At 40.6% G+C, this 13,797-nt stretch overlaps 1 protein-coding gene across 4 annotated transcripts in view; it reads right to left on the minus strand.

Annotated features, from left to right (window-relative positions):
- Positions 1–1,609: 1,609 nt before the first annotated feature.
- The window catches only part of KMT5B (lysine methyltransferase 5B), a 47,936-nt gene continuing 35,748 nt past the window's right edge, over positions 1,610–13,797 (minus strand). For all 4 annotated transcript variants that reach the window (XM_066582461.1, XM_066582462.1, XM_066582460.1 and 1 more), the window contains 2 exons: positions 6,218–6,408; positions 1,610–4,147 (listed from right to left, as the gene is read on the minus strand). In XM_066582461.1, coding sequence (XP_066438558.1) covers positions 2,697–4,147; positions 6,218–6,408 — 1,642 coding nt within the window. In that variant the 3' untranslated portion in view covers positions 1,610–2,696. The remainder of the gene's footprint in view (positions 4,148–6,217; positions 6,409–13,797) is intronic.

Consider the following 13,797-nt stretch of genomic DNA (forward strand, 5'->3'; position numbering starts at 1 on the left):
TCATGTGTAAACTTATTCAGAGGAGAGTTAAGGTGGAAACACACAGTTTGACTGGCAGAGGGTTACACCATGCCCATCCGTGGTCACCAATGCTGCGATTGAGTGTAATTTGGCCACAATATGGTCATCCGCATCATGGGTTTCCACCCTTTGGCCTTTTTCTCACATAACACTGGTCAATATCTAGCATCAGTATCTAGAAGACAAAACCAAAAAAGTGTATCCAAGACACATTTAAAAACAGTACATTAAGACTCTTCACATCTATAGTGGTGGACACGTTTGGGGCCTCTGGCACAGTCCTTTCTAAAGATGCCAGACAAAAATAGCACAGCTTGCTATCCTATTCTATCTGAGAAAATGTAGGACATCATAACCCAAATCGGATGCATCTGTTCAATGGAATCTGTTCGGCTCTGTCCGTTTACCATAGAGTTTCCATTTTTCTGTTCCTATATTGGAACAGCAGAACGGAAACTGGAAAATAAATGTGAGCAGAGCCTAATATATACAGGGTTTTCCAAAAAATGTTTCCATCACAAAAGCTTGATTTTGAATGACACTCGCTGAACTCGAAATACGTTTAGGGCTCCTTCACACTGGCAATTGCGATATCGATGCGTGAAAATTGATTTGAGCGCCAGAACCGCTTTTTCTCTGCCACTTGCGACTTTCTCGAGCGATTTTGCAGCAATTTTTTTAGCGTGAAAGTCAATAAGACTTTCTAATGATAAAAATGCATTGCACGAAAATCGCAAGGTTCTGCTTTGCGATGCAAGAAAAAGGAGGCTCCATAGGGAAACATGGGAGATTTAAAAAAAAAAAAAAAAAACAACAACGCAAAATGCAGAAAAATGGGGCATACCGTGATTTTTTTTCTCTCGCAAGATCGCAAATGTGAAGGAAACCATTGAAAATCATTGGTTTCATAATTCTGCACTTTCACTCACTCTTGCATCGCTCAAAAAATGCGTGATTTTCTTGCAAATATGAAGGCACCCATGTTTGTTTTTTTTATATATAAAAAATGTTAAAATACATACCCTGCTAAGTCTAGCCATTTCATATATATATATATATATATATATATATATATATATATATATATATATATAAACTTTTTTCTTTTTAAATAGGAAATCCCCAACCACGAGAGGCTGGTTGAGAACAAAAACTTCAAAATCTGAAATATATTTTGTTTTTTTAAGACTGAGTATTGAGATTAATGTGTGTTTTTAGTTCTGTTTATGCAAAACAATTTCTTTATACCTTTGGCCTATAGTGTTAAACACAATACTGGATCGTAATGGAATAAAGAAATTGCTTTGGACAAACATAAGACACACAACAATTATTATTATTACTCAGAAAAAATTCCATGACAAAAAAAAATAAAAAAATCCATGACAAATTAGAAAATTCCATGACAAATCCAGGTATTCCATGTCTTTCAGCAAATTCCAGGTATTCCTTGACACGTACGAACCCTGATAATAGTTTTAAACAGAAGGACTGATTAAAAATAAACAGAGCAATGGTTCTGTGGTCAAATGAACATAAAAATAGGAAGCCATGAAAACCATTAATTGAAAACAAACCATTCATAGGATTTTGTTTTTAAAATGTCCTATTTTATTGGCATGAGTACTTAACTTAGAAACTTATCTGTTTTAGTAAATCAACTTTATGGCAGAAATGTAAATCCTAACACCACACATATTTACAGTACTATGTACACTTTATACAAGTATGAATAAAACATACTTTTAGTTCCCTAACTGCCAGATGGCATTTCTAAATGTTAAATCTGTTGGAGCTGCTGAAAAGTGCAACACAAAAAATATATAACAAAATATCTATAGAAATAAAATGACAGTTGCATTTATACTGGTACACACCTTCCTTATCACATTGTTTTTTTTATTTCACAGCATTGTATCCATGAAAAAATAAGCACCAATTATTCTTGCAAAGAACAATTTTATCTAAAAATTGTTGAAAAGTGTTAAATACAAGTGTGTTTTTATTTATACAACAAGCAATAAATACACCATATCCAAACTTATATTCTGCATACGGCTAGCCCCTGTACATCAAATGTGCCCAAAAGGAAAAGCAAACACCATTCTCCATTATTGAGAAACTCATTTTGCTACTAACAATGGCCACAGACAGCACTTTAAGGATAGTATTACAATATAAAATAGACTTCTGACGAAAAATCATGAAGACACAGAGCAAATAAATTCGTAAGCTGTAAATACATTGCTGGTGATAAAAACATACAAGAAATATTTAATGTGCTGTAATTTTTGTTATGTTTATGATATTGTAGAGATCTTATGAGCTGAAACAAGTATGATTGGGTAGCCACAATATAGGACTTGTCATGTTATGTGTGGAAAGATTATTACTTATATACATTTCCTTTCCACAATATACAACAGTACCCACTTTTTTTCCCAATTTTTTCTTAAACTCAAAATTGCACGTAAGAAGACTGTTAAAAAGCACTGTAAAAAAAAACAAGTCAATATGCTGTACACTTTCTACAATTCTGAGTGGACTAACAATACAGAAGTGCAGTCTCTAAAATTTACAGTTTCAGGAAAGGAATTATTCAATGGATTTTTTTTTTCATAAGTATAGGAGTTCAAATTACTTTCTGGTCAGAGAAAAAAAAAAGCTCATATGATTCACGCATTGAGCCTCAAAGACTGATCTTCTCTCCGTCTAGAAGATATATCAATGTCTATTGAGTCTTTTCCTACAATAAGCCTCAAACGCTTTGCTGGTGGTAGAGGAATAAAGTCATCTTCAAATTCATCATCATATTCATCATCTTCTTCACCTTCTTCTTCAGAAGATTCCTCCAAGCTCTCTTCCTCATAATGATCATAATCATTAACTTCCATTCGTGTTCCCACGAGAGATAATGTGTCATTACAGTACACTTCATTTTCATGAAGTTCCTCTGGAAAAGACATTCTAGCTTCTTCTTCCCTCTTTAACTGGATTTTTAGTTTAGTAGAACTGCTCCCTGAGCCAGAGTTAAAACCATTGTTTAATTTTGCAACATACAAGCTGTTCTTGTCCTTTTCATGATCTTTGCTTAACTTGATGCTAATTTTTGATGAGCCCATGCTGTCATTTTCTTTCTCCGTTTTACTGCTGTTGCTGTCATGACGTCTACGAAGGGTTAGTTTTGGAATTCCAGTGCTATTTTCAAGAATTAGTTGTGCATCATATCTTGTGATTCGTCTGCTTTTTTTATTTTTGACCATTCTTATATTTTCTTTTGCCCTTATTTCTGAAGCAACCACAGGACAATCATCTGAGGAATTTCTCACATCTTTATAATGAAGGGAACTATCAGTGACAACATTACCTACACCTGAGTCACAATGTGAGCTTACTAAGCCACACAAATTATCTTTCTTAGAAGATTCAAAATCAGAGTTTGACATTTCTGTATTCATAACTCGTTTCAAGTGCTTATTTCTCCGAGATTTACAGAAACCATTTCTTTGATATCTATTGTCCCGTCTTTTAGCAGTTTCTTGATCAAGATAATTTTTATGACTTGACTGAACTTTAGTATCAGTTCTATGCATTTGTGTTATACTCCCACTGCTGCTACTTTTATAGCTATCCAATGTATTTGGTGAAAGCTTGGCATCAGTTTCTGCGGAGTTTCTTGTTCTCATAGAACTTCGTGTTATATATGTACATGGAGTTTCACCATGAGCACCTTTCAATGAACTGAGTTTATATTCTCTAGCTGCATGTCTAGTTAAGCAGCCAGTAGTTTCTTTTAACTTTGTTGGTCCTTCTCTCTGTTTATCCCTTTTAATGGCCTCATTCTTATACAGCACTACTTTGGGTTCTTTAAGCACAAGGCTACCTACATCAAGCTTTTTTGAAGCATTTCTTTGCTCTGGTCGTCTGCAGTGATTTCCCATCTTTATTTTAGAATGTAAAGGCTTTACAGGCTTTCTCAGTCTCTTTGGTACCCTGGAATTATTTATGTGAGCGAGTTTGGATGAGGTAGAAGAGGATGAAACTGGAATTCTTGACATAGACTGTCTTGTTAATGTTCGACTTTTCGCATTCTTCTTCACAATGACTGAAGATTTTCTATTTCTTGCTAGAATTAAAAAATATATTGTAAGGTTATTGATAGTATCAGACACCAGTCACATATTACCAAGATATACACAAGCTTTCAAAAACTTTTGCCGTTTGTTAAATTAGCATAAATACCAATTGGGAAGAGAATTAGGATGTATTTCTTGTCCATAGCAACAAATCACAAAGCAGCTTTCATTTATCAAGAGCAGAATAAGAAACGAAAGCTGCACTGTGATTGGCTGCTATTGAAAATGAGAGTTTTTTTTTTTTTTTTTTTAAAGTTGTCATAAATCTACACTGGCCTCCTCATTGTTATGGTCAGTGCTAGTGTAATGGATCTTCTTGATATGCTTCTTGATGTGCTTCTTTGGTATATATAAGAGCTTAAGTTCCACTTCTTATTCCCCTAGGCATGGCTTTTTAGGCACGGCTGGACAATAAATAAAAAAATATATATATGATCCCATAGTAGTTTGCTATCCAATGCTTACCACTGAATATTATAGAAAATAATGTTTACTCTGATACAGTGCACCAAAATGTACTGTATGGGCAAATTTAGTTTTTAGACTTTTAAATATCTACATGCACCACTATCCTAAGATACGGAGCATGAGCTTTGCACCATAATCACTTTTTTTTTTTAGAAAGTTAAAAAAAAAACAAAAAAAACACAGATCAAAAAGGTCCACATAGCCACGGCTTAAGGGAAGAATCAAAAGTATCTATCAGTTTTATGCAAATAGTGCTAAGAGACTGCGGACACCTTTGGAAGGATGCAGTGAAATCTGCCAGTGCACTCTTCTCCTGAACAACCTTTTAAGCTGATAGCTGATTTATGAATGCATCAAAGTTTATCTTTCATGCGATCATAAATCAGCTTACAGGATCATCAGGCCAGCTCACCGACAGATTTCACTGTGAACAGCATTCTGCAGCTTGCTATATGCTAGGATACATAAAATCAGCAGTAACCAAACTTTTAATAGAACCCTTTTGCAATAAAGGTTTTTAGCCTAAAATACATGCATTTAGGTTATTTAAATAAACATAAAAAAACAAACAAAAAACAAACAAAACAAAAAAAACATCACCCAAAAGGTGTCTAGCGCTTTTAAGTGTACTTTAAAATAACTTCTGTTCTGTTATAAGGACAGGTGATAGGTTTTAATTAGGGAGGTTCTGGGTACTGAGATGAAGCTGCACAAGGGCTTAATTAAACGATGCGCCCCTTTTGCTGTTTTTTGGGTTCGCTAGGACTTTTACTATTTATATGACCAATCCTCCATATAGGCCATTGATAGCTCATCGTCAGGAGTCTTCTGCAAAGGATCTCTGCATATCAGCAGATTCCCCACACTGCTGTCAATATAAACAGCACTGGAAGCAGATAGCATGGTTCATATTGCAGCGGCCAAATTTAGTACTACAAGAACAGCTCCCATCTCAGAGCTGATTATATTAACAACAATGCTGGGAATCTGCTAATCGATGGGGATCCCGATCAATGGACTCTCATGATCAACTATTAATTACCTACTTTGAGAATAGGTTAATAGGAAAAGTTCTGGATAACCTTTTTAATACCGCTGGTGTACAATTTTTTTTTTGCATGCAACGTTTCTTCAGGTACACACTGTCAGTTATACAAAGCTCTACAACATTATGTACCTTGCAAACAAATTATGAAAATTTGAAACGCTCAGTGGATTAGGACATTCTCATTTACAATCAAAGCCAGCCAACCTACATAACTAGACTTACGGATACAATTGCTTTCGGAAAACTCTGAGAAAAAGCAGTCTGGTAGCTTGTTTGTGCAGCTAAGGCCGATATATTTAGCTCACACAGGACTGCCTCGACTGGATGCAATTGTATCCACTTTTCAACTGAGAGTGAGACTGAATATGTATAAGTTTGTAACCTGTGAGTAGGTCCTTGTTCACCCTGTTCAGATTTCATTTTTTAATATTTTTTTTTATCAGCCGTGTTTAAATGTATGTGTATGTACTAAAATCTTAGATGAAATTTTGCATTAATACTTGGGCATTTTGACATTTATTGACATTACTGGAAGAGCTCTTACATGATTTTTCCTGAGATGTGTCTGCGTCTGTGTTGGAGCTTACTGACTGGCTGTCTGAGTTTTTGCCACTGTCACCAAGCTTTTTGAGCCTGTTTAAGCGTTTGTCCGTTTCCCTTAGTCCATACTTGCTGTTGATTACAGGAGCTGGCTCGTTGAGTCCAACTCGTGATTTAAAAGCACCGGTTGCTCTCCTGGTAAAATAAATGATAATTAAAAAGGTAAGGCTTCAAAGCAGATATGGTTTATGTTATTAGAAAAGATACATCTTTACAATGTATTCATTGTCTTCATAAAATGCAGACAAAGAGTGTACCAGGCTCTTTTTCCCACGAAATGTGTATCTAATTCCTCAGCATGGCACATGGCTGGTTGAGCAATCTGTTGTAGGTTAAAAATATCATCACAAATATTCGTGTGTGAGAAAATCTTGAGCATGGGAACTGTAAATGCATTGAGCTTGAAAAACATTTTACAGTATTTACATCACAAAACAATATAAATACAATGATCACTCTTATCCCAGTGTTCCTTGACAATGTTTTAGGCATATTTGGACAGATTAATATTGTCTAAAATTTATACCGCATAAAATTAGCTGAGATATACAGAAACTGAGCGACATTTAGAACAGTGTTACATGTTGTGTGATAAATTTGTAGCATCTTGTTAGATGTATTAGACAATTTTCCTAATGCCAATATTATTTTGCGCCAAAATATTGGTGTATATTTGGCATGTCCACCAGTGTTTGCCACAATTTGAGTCAAAATTCTGTCATATTTTGCTTAGTAAAAAATTACCACTTATTTACATAAACTTACAAATACTTATCAGGACTTTTGAGATATTTTGATTTCAAGATTAAGATATTTAGATTTGTTTGAACTATAGTTGAAAGTGCTTGGTATTACTCCTTTATTTAAAATCGACAAGATATCATGTTAGCTTTTTTGTAACTAACTTTCCAAAGGGATACTCTTACCTGCCTAAAGCTATAAACTACCGTTATAAGACGACCTTTTAACCCCGGAGAATCTTCTCCAAAGTCAGGGGTCGTCTTATACGCCAGGTATAAGCTGTAGGAAAAAAAAAAAAAACAATACTTACCTCCCGCGGCGTTCTGCGGCACTGCTGCAGGCTGTCGCTCCCTCCTCCTCGCCGACAGAGCATTGCTTTCTGGATGCAGGGCTTGAAATCCCTGCCTCCAGAAAGCTAATGCTCTGATTGGCAAACTCAGGCGGCGTCAGCTAATCACAGCCATTCAATTACATCATTGAATGGCTGTGATTGGCTAACTCAGGCGGCGCCAGCCAATAAAAGCTGGCGCTGCGTTAGCCAATCACAGTCATTCAATGATGTCATTCAATGGCTGTGATTGGCTGACGCCACCTGAGCCTCCCCATGGAGGCTTTTCTATAAGCCACCAAATATAAGAGAAGCTACTGAAAATCTATTACGGAAGTAAATAGATGAAACAGCAAATCACAACGAGGTAATCATTATGGGGGACTTTAACTATCCGGATATAAAACTGACAAGCCAAAACTTGCGGATCTCATAAAAAGTAACAAATTTCTGTTGATTACTGAAAATAATATCCTTACCAAAAACTTGGACAGGACCCGACTGGAGGGACGGCCATTTTGGACTTATTAATATTAACAACAGGCGTGACAGAATAACAAGTGCGCAGGTAGGGGGAGCACCTGGGAAATAGTGACCAAAATATAATAAATTTCAACTTGTCTTTCAAAAGAGAGTTTTATAGGGGAGCTACAAAAGTACAAAACTTTAGGAAGGCTAAGTTCAATCAGCTTAGTGATGCCCTAGACTATATTCACTGGGACAATGACCTCAAAAATAAGAGTACAGACAATAAATGGGAAATGTTTAAAAAAGATCCTATCGGCTTACTGTGAGCAGTTCATACCTTATAGGAATAAGAGAAAACGAATGAGGCTCAATAAAGATATAAAGCATTTAAGCTACAAAAATAAGGCAGCAAGAAGAACTAAAAACCTATAGGGAAAATATAAATTATGTAAAAAGCAGATAAAAGCAGCAAAGATGGAGACAGAGAGACTTAATGCCAAGGAGAGTAAAACTAACTATAAAAACTGTTCAACTACATTAATAGTAAAATGATTAATACTGAAAGTGTTGGCCCTTTAATGAATAAATTAGGAAAACTGTAGAGGCTAATGAGGAAAAAGCAAACCTATTCGAGCGCTTTCACAGAACAGTTTTTATGTTCAGTTTTTTGTGAGTCAGTAGTGGAGAGAAAGTACAATAGAAAGACTTGCATGTCTTCCATATTTTAGACCCACTCCTGGTTTTGGCTCACAAAAAAACTAAACATAAAAACTGCTGTGTGAAAGCGCCCTTAACCCCTTCATGACATGGCCTATTTTGGGCTTAAAGGGGTTGTCTCGTGGCAGCAAGTGGGGTTATACACTTCTGTATGGCCATATTAATGCACTTTGTAATATACATCGTGCATTAAATATGAGCCATACAGAAGTTATTCACTTACCTGCTCCGTTGCTAGCGTCCCCGTCGCCATGGTTCCGTCTAATTTCGGTGTCTTCTTGCCTTTTTAGACGCGCTTGCGCAGATCCGTCTTCTCCCTTCGGCTCCGCTCGGCATTTTGGCTCCGCCCCCTTGTACGCATCATCGCGTAGCTCCGCCCCATGATGTGTGCCGGTTCCAGCCTTCTGATTGGCTGGAATCGGCACGTGATGGGGGCGGAGCTACGCGATGATGCGTACAAGGGGGCGGAGCCAAAATGCCGATGCTGCCGAGCGGAGCCGAAGGGAGAAGAAGGGAGAAGACGGATCTGCGCAAGCGCGTCTAAAAAGGCAAGAAGACACCGAAATTAGACGGAACCATGGCGACGGGGACGCTAGCAACGGAGCAGGTAAGTGAATAACTTCTGTATGGCTCATATTTAATGCACGATGTATATTACAAAGTGCATTAATATGGCCATACAGAAGTGCATAACCCCACTTGCTGCCACGAGACAACCCCTTTAAGGACGCAACAATTTTTGGCGGATTTTCTTCTCCGTTTATCAAAAGCCATAACTTTTTTATTTTTCCGTCGACGCGGCCGTATGAGGGCTTGTTTTTTGCGTGGCGAACTGTAGTTTTCATCGATGCCAATTTTGGGTACATAGACTATATTGTAAAATTTTTTAGTTTTTTTTTTAATGATAGCAGAGAGAGAAAACGCATCAATTCTGCCATAGATTTTTTTTTTACACCGTTAATCATGCAGCATAAATGAGACTTTCCATTTTTTCTGCAGACCGGTACGGTTACAACGATACCAAAATTCTAACATTTTTTTTAGGTTTTCCCACTTTTCTGTAATAAAAACCCTTTTTTTTGGAAATCTTTTTTCTATTCTAAATTGCTGCATTCAAAGTCCTGTAACTTTTTTATTTTTTGATGTACAGAGCTCTATGAGGGCTTATTTTTTGCGAGACGAGCTGTAGATTTTATTGGTACCATTTTGGCGTACATACGGCTTTTTTGATCACTTTTATTGCGTTTTTAGTGAGGCAAAAAGCTAAAAATGAGCATTTTGCCTCAGTTTTTTAGCTTTTTTCTAGCGTTTTTTTCCGTGCACAGTCAAAAGCATGTGCAACTTATTGTACGCATCGTTACGGACGCGACAATACCAAATATGTGGGGCTTTATTTTTTTTACGCTAATCTGAGAAAAAGCATAAAAAATGTTTTTTTTACATTTTTTTTAATTCATTTTTTAAATCTCTTTTTTTTACACTGTTTGTGTCCCTCTGAGGGACTTTAACCACTGCCCTGATGATCGCTGTCATAAGGCATGGCAGAGCTACTGCTCTCCCATGCCTTATCGCTCATACAGCGATCTCAGGCATAGGCAATACAGGACGCCAGTGTCTGGCGTCCTGTTGCCATGGTGACAGGCCGGGCTCTCGCGATGACATCGCGAGTTCCGGCCGGAGACACAGACGGAGCCGCGCTCCCTCTGTGAACTCTTTTCCTGCCGCGATCTACTTAGATCGCGGCAGGGAAGGGGTTAACAGTGGCGGGCGCATCTCCGATGTCCCCCCGCTGTTGCAGCGAGACGCCGGCTGTGACTGACAGCCGGCTCCCACTGCGGGATAGCGCGGGATCATATGTGATCCCGCGCTATCTCCAGGACGTAAGTTTACGCCCTGTTGCGGGAAGTACCAGGCTGCCAGGACGTAAACTTACGCCCTGCAGCGGGAAGGGGTTAATATATTCAGAGGAAAATTAAAGGTCAGATGAGATGCAGAGTGGTAATGTAAAACGCTTGACTAAATAGGTCACCAGTCTAACCCAGGAAGAAGCGCAGAGCAGTCTTAGGCTGCCTGTCCACGGGTGTTCCACAGCGGATCTCCGACGCTCGGGAGCGGGAGCCGGCAGACGGATCTTCACTGTCAGCCTATCTGACAGATAGGCTGACCGCGGAGAAACGCGGCATATCGCAGCATGCTGCGATTTGCCAACCGAGAGTGGAGAATCGCAAGGATTTTCCGCTCGTGAACAGGGGGGAAAGTGCTCTCCATAGCAACGCTATTGCCGTGGGGAACACAGTCCAAGCCCCCCGTGGACAGGCACCCTAAAGACTAAAATAGACAAAATATTGGGTCCTGATGGCATAAACACCCGGGCTTTAAGGGAATTAAGTAATGTGATAGACAGATCCTTTTTTCTTACATTTAGGGAATCTATAGTGACGGGGGTTTGTTCCACCGTATTGTCGCATAGCCAATGTGGTGCCGATATTCAAAAAAGGGGTAAAAAAGTGACAGTACAGGCTGGTAAGGCTGGCAAGGCTGGCAACACACGGCAGAGCCGGATTCCCTGGCCGGCGACCCCGCATACCTGCTTTGCTGTACTACGGATGACTGTGGATGCTCTCCATTGGTCATGCGTAGTACAGATTTTTTTTTTAAATGCTTGCTTTTCCTACGCTGTCACTAAATGATGAGGCGGGTACCAGCAGGCTATCTGCAGTCAATTGCAGATGGGCTGCGGGTCGTATAGTTTCCATTGACTTCAATGGAAGCCATCAGCAGCAAAATAGAGCATGCTGCAATTTTTCCTTCTCGTGTAAAGGAAAAAGTTTACATACCTCTCAAAGCATGCTATTTGCTGCGGATCCGCCGTGCGGATGCCCGCCCCGGATTCCGCAGTGAAAATCTGGTCGTATGAAGCCGGCCTAAGTCCTACTTCTGTTGTGAGTAAAATGTTTGAAGGATTAATGAGAGACGCTATTCTGGAGTACCTCAAGGAAAATAGCTGTATAACTCAGTATCAGCAAAGGTTTATGAGAGATCGCTCCTGACAAACCAACCTGATCAGCTTTTATAAGGAAGATAGTTCTAGACTGGACCAGGGAGAGTCATTGGATCTTGTGTATCTGGACTTTCCAAAAAAATTTGATACTGTGCATCATAAAAGGTTGGTATTAGAGATGAGCGAGCGTACTCGGCCGAGCTTGATATTCGTTCGAGTATTAGGGTGTTCGAGATGCTCGTTACTCGAGACGAGCACTACGCGGTGCTCAACTCCATTACATTTCCTTCCCTGAGAAATTTGCGCGCTTTTCTGGCCAATAGAAACACAGGGAAGGCATTACAACTTCCTCCTGTGACATTCCAGCCCTATCCCACCCCCCTGCAGTGAGTGGCTGGGAAGATCAGATGACACCCGAGTATTTAAATCTGCCCCGCCCGCGGCTCGCCACAGATGCACGCTGAGAGAGACCAGGGAAAGTGCTGTCTTGCTGTAGCTGCTATAGGGAGAGTGTTAGGTGTTATTTTAGTCTTCAAAAACCCCAACGGTTCTTCTTAGGGCCACATCTGACCGTGTGCAGTACTGTTGAGGCTGCTTTTAGCAGTGTTGCACAATTTTTTATTTTTTGTATACCGGGTGTGCAGACCATAGCGTCCTCAGTCTGCAGTCATTTTACAGAGTATAGGGGCAGTACTGGTGAGGCAGGGACAGTGGTACAGGGAAAGAGGTATACTGGCTATATAGGCAGTGGGCTTTTTCCCAAAAAATGGAAAAGAATACTGTATTTGGCCTGCCTGTGACTGTCTTCAGTTTACTGCGTGTCTGCTGGGGGTAGTAATCGCTGATTAATACCCAGCCTTGCGCATAATTGTTTCCTGGCTGCACTGGGCTTTCAGTAACCACAGTCATCCTCCAACAGGGAAATCCAAATACAGGGTATAGGCAGTGGGCTTTTTCCCAAAAAGTGGAAAAAAATACTATATTTGCCCTGGCAGTGACCGTCTTCAGTTTACGGCGTGTCTGCTGGGGGTAGTAGTCGCTGATTAATACCCAGCCTTGCGCATAGTTGTTTCCTGGCTCTGCTGTGTCCGTTACATGATCGCCGCCATCCCGCCAGAGGGAAAGAGTATACATATATACGCTGCATACGGTGTCTGTCTGGTTTTTCACCTCACCATTTTAAAAAAATTGAAGCAAAATACTTAAGGCCTACCACTGGCCTTTGGCCACTTGACTTGTTGTGCCCTGTGAATTCCAGTAGCTCAGTCATACGCACCTAGGTCTCACTACAGGCTTGCGCATAATTGTTTCCTGGCTCTGCTGTGCGTTCCGTAAGCGAAGTCAGCCTCCAACCACAGGCCAATAAGCGGCACATTTAATTACAGCGTTCTGTTTCTGCTCTACTCGTAATACACCATGCTGAGGGGTAGGGGTAGGCCTGGAGGACGTGGACGGGGGCGAGGACGCGGAGGCCCAAGTCAGGGTGTGGGCACAGGCCGAGCTCCTGGTCCAGGTGTATCGCAGTCGACTGCTGCGGGATTAGGAGAGAGGCAAGTTTCTGTGGTCCCCAGATTCATCTCACAATTAATGGGTCCACGCGGTAGACCTTTATTAGAAAATGAGCAGTGTGAGCAGGTCCTGTCGTGGATGGCAGAAAGTGCATCCAGCAATCTATCGACCACCCAGACTTCTACGCCATCCACTGCTGCAACTCTGAATCCTCTGGCTGCTGCTCCTTCTTCCTCCCAGCCTCCTCACTCCATTACAATGACACATTCTGAGGAGCAGGCAGACTCCCAGGAACTGTTCTCAGGCCCCTGCCCAGATTGGGCAGCAATGGTTCCTCTCCCACCGGAGTTTGTCGTGATCGATGCCCAACCTTTGGAAAGTTTCCGGAGTCCGGGGGATGAGGCTGGGGACTTCCGGGAACTGTCTCAAGAGCTTTCAGTGGGTGAGGAGGACGATGACGATGAGACACAGTTGTCTATCAGTGAGGTAGTAGTAAGGGCAGTAAGTCCGATGGAGGAGCACACAGAGGATTCGGAGGAAGAGCAGCTGGACGATGAGGTGACTGACCCCACCTGGTTTGCTAAGCCTACTGAGGACAGATCTTCAGAGGGGGAGGCAAGTGCAGCAGCAGGGCAGGTTGGAAGAGGCAGTGCGGTGGCCAGGGGTAGAGGCAGGGGCGAACCGAATAATCCACAAACTGTTTCCCAAAGCACCCCCTCGCGCCATGCCACCCTGCAGAGGCCGAGGTGCTCAAAGGTGT

Source organism: Eleutherodactylus coqui, chromosome 11, assembly GCF_035609145.1.
Source record: "Eleutherodactylus coqui strain aEleCoq1 chromosome 11, aEleCoq1.hap1, whole genome shotgun sequence".
Lineage (NCBI taxonomy): Eukaryota > Metazoa > Chordata > Amphibia > Anura > Eleutherodactylidae > Eleutherodactylus > Eleutherodactylus coqui.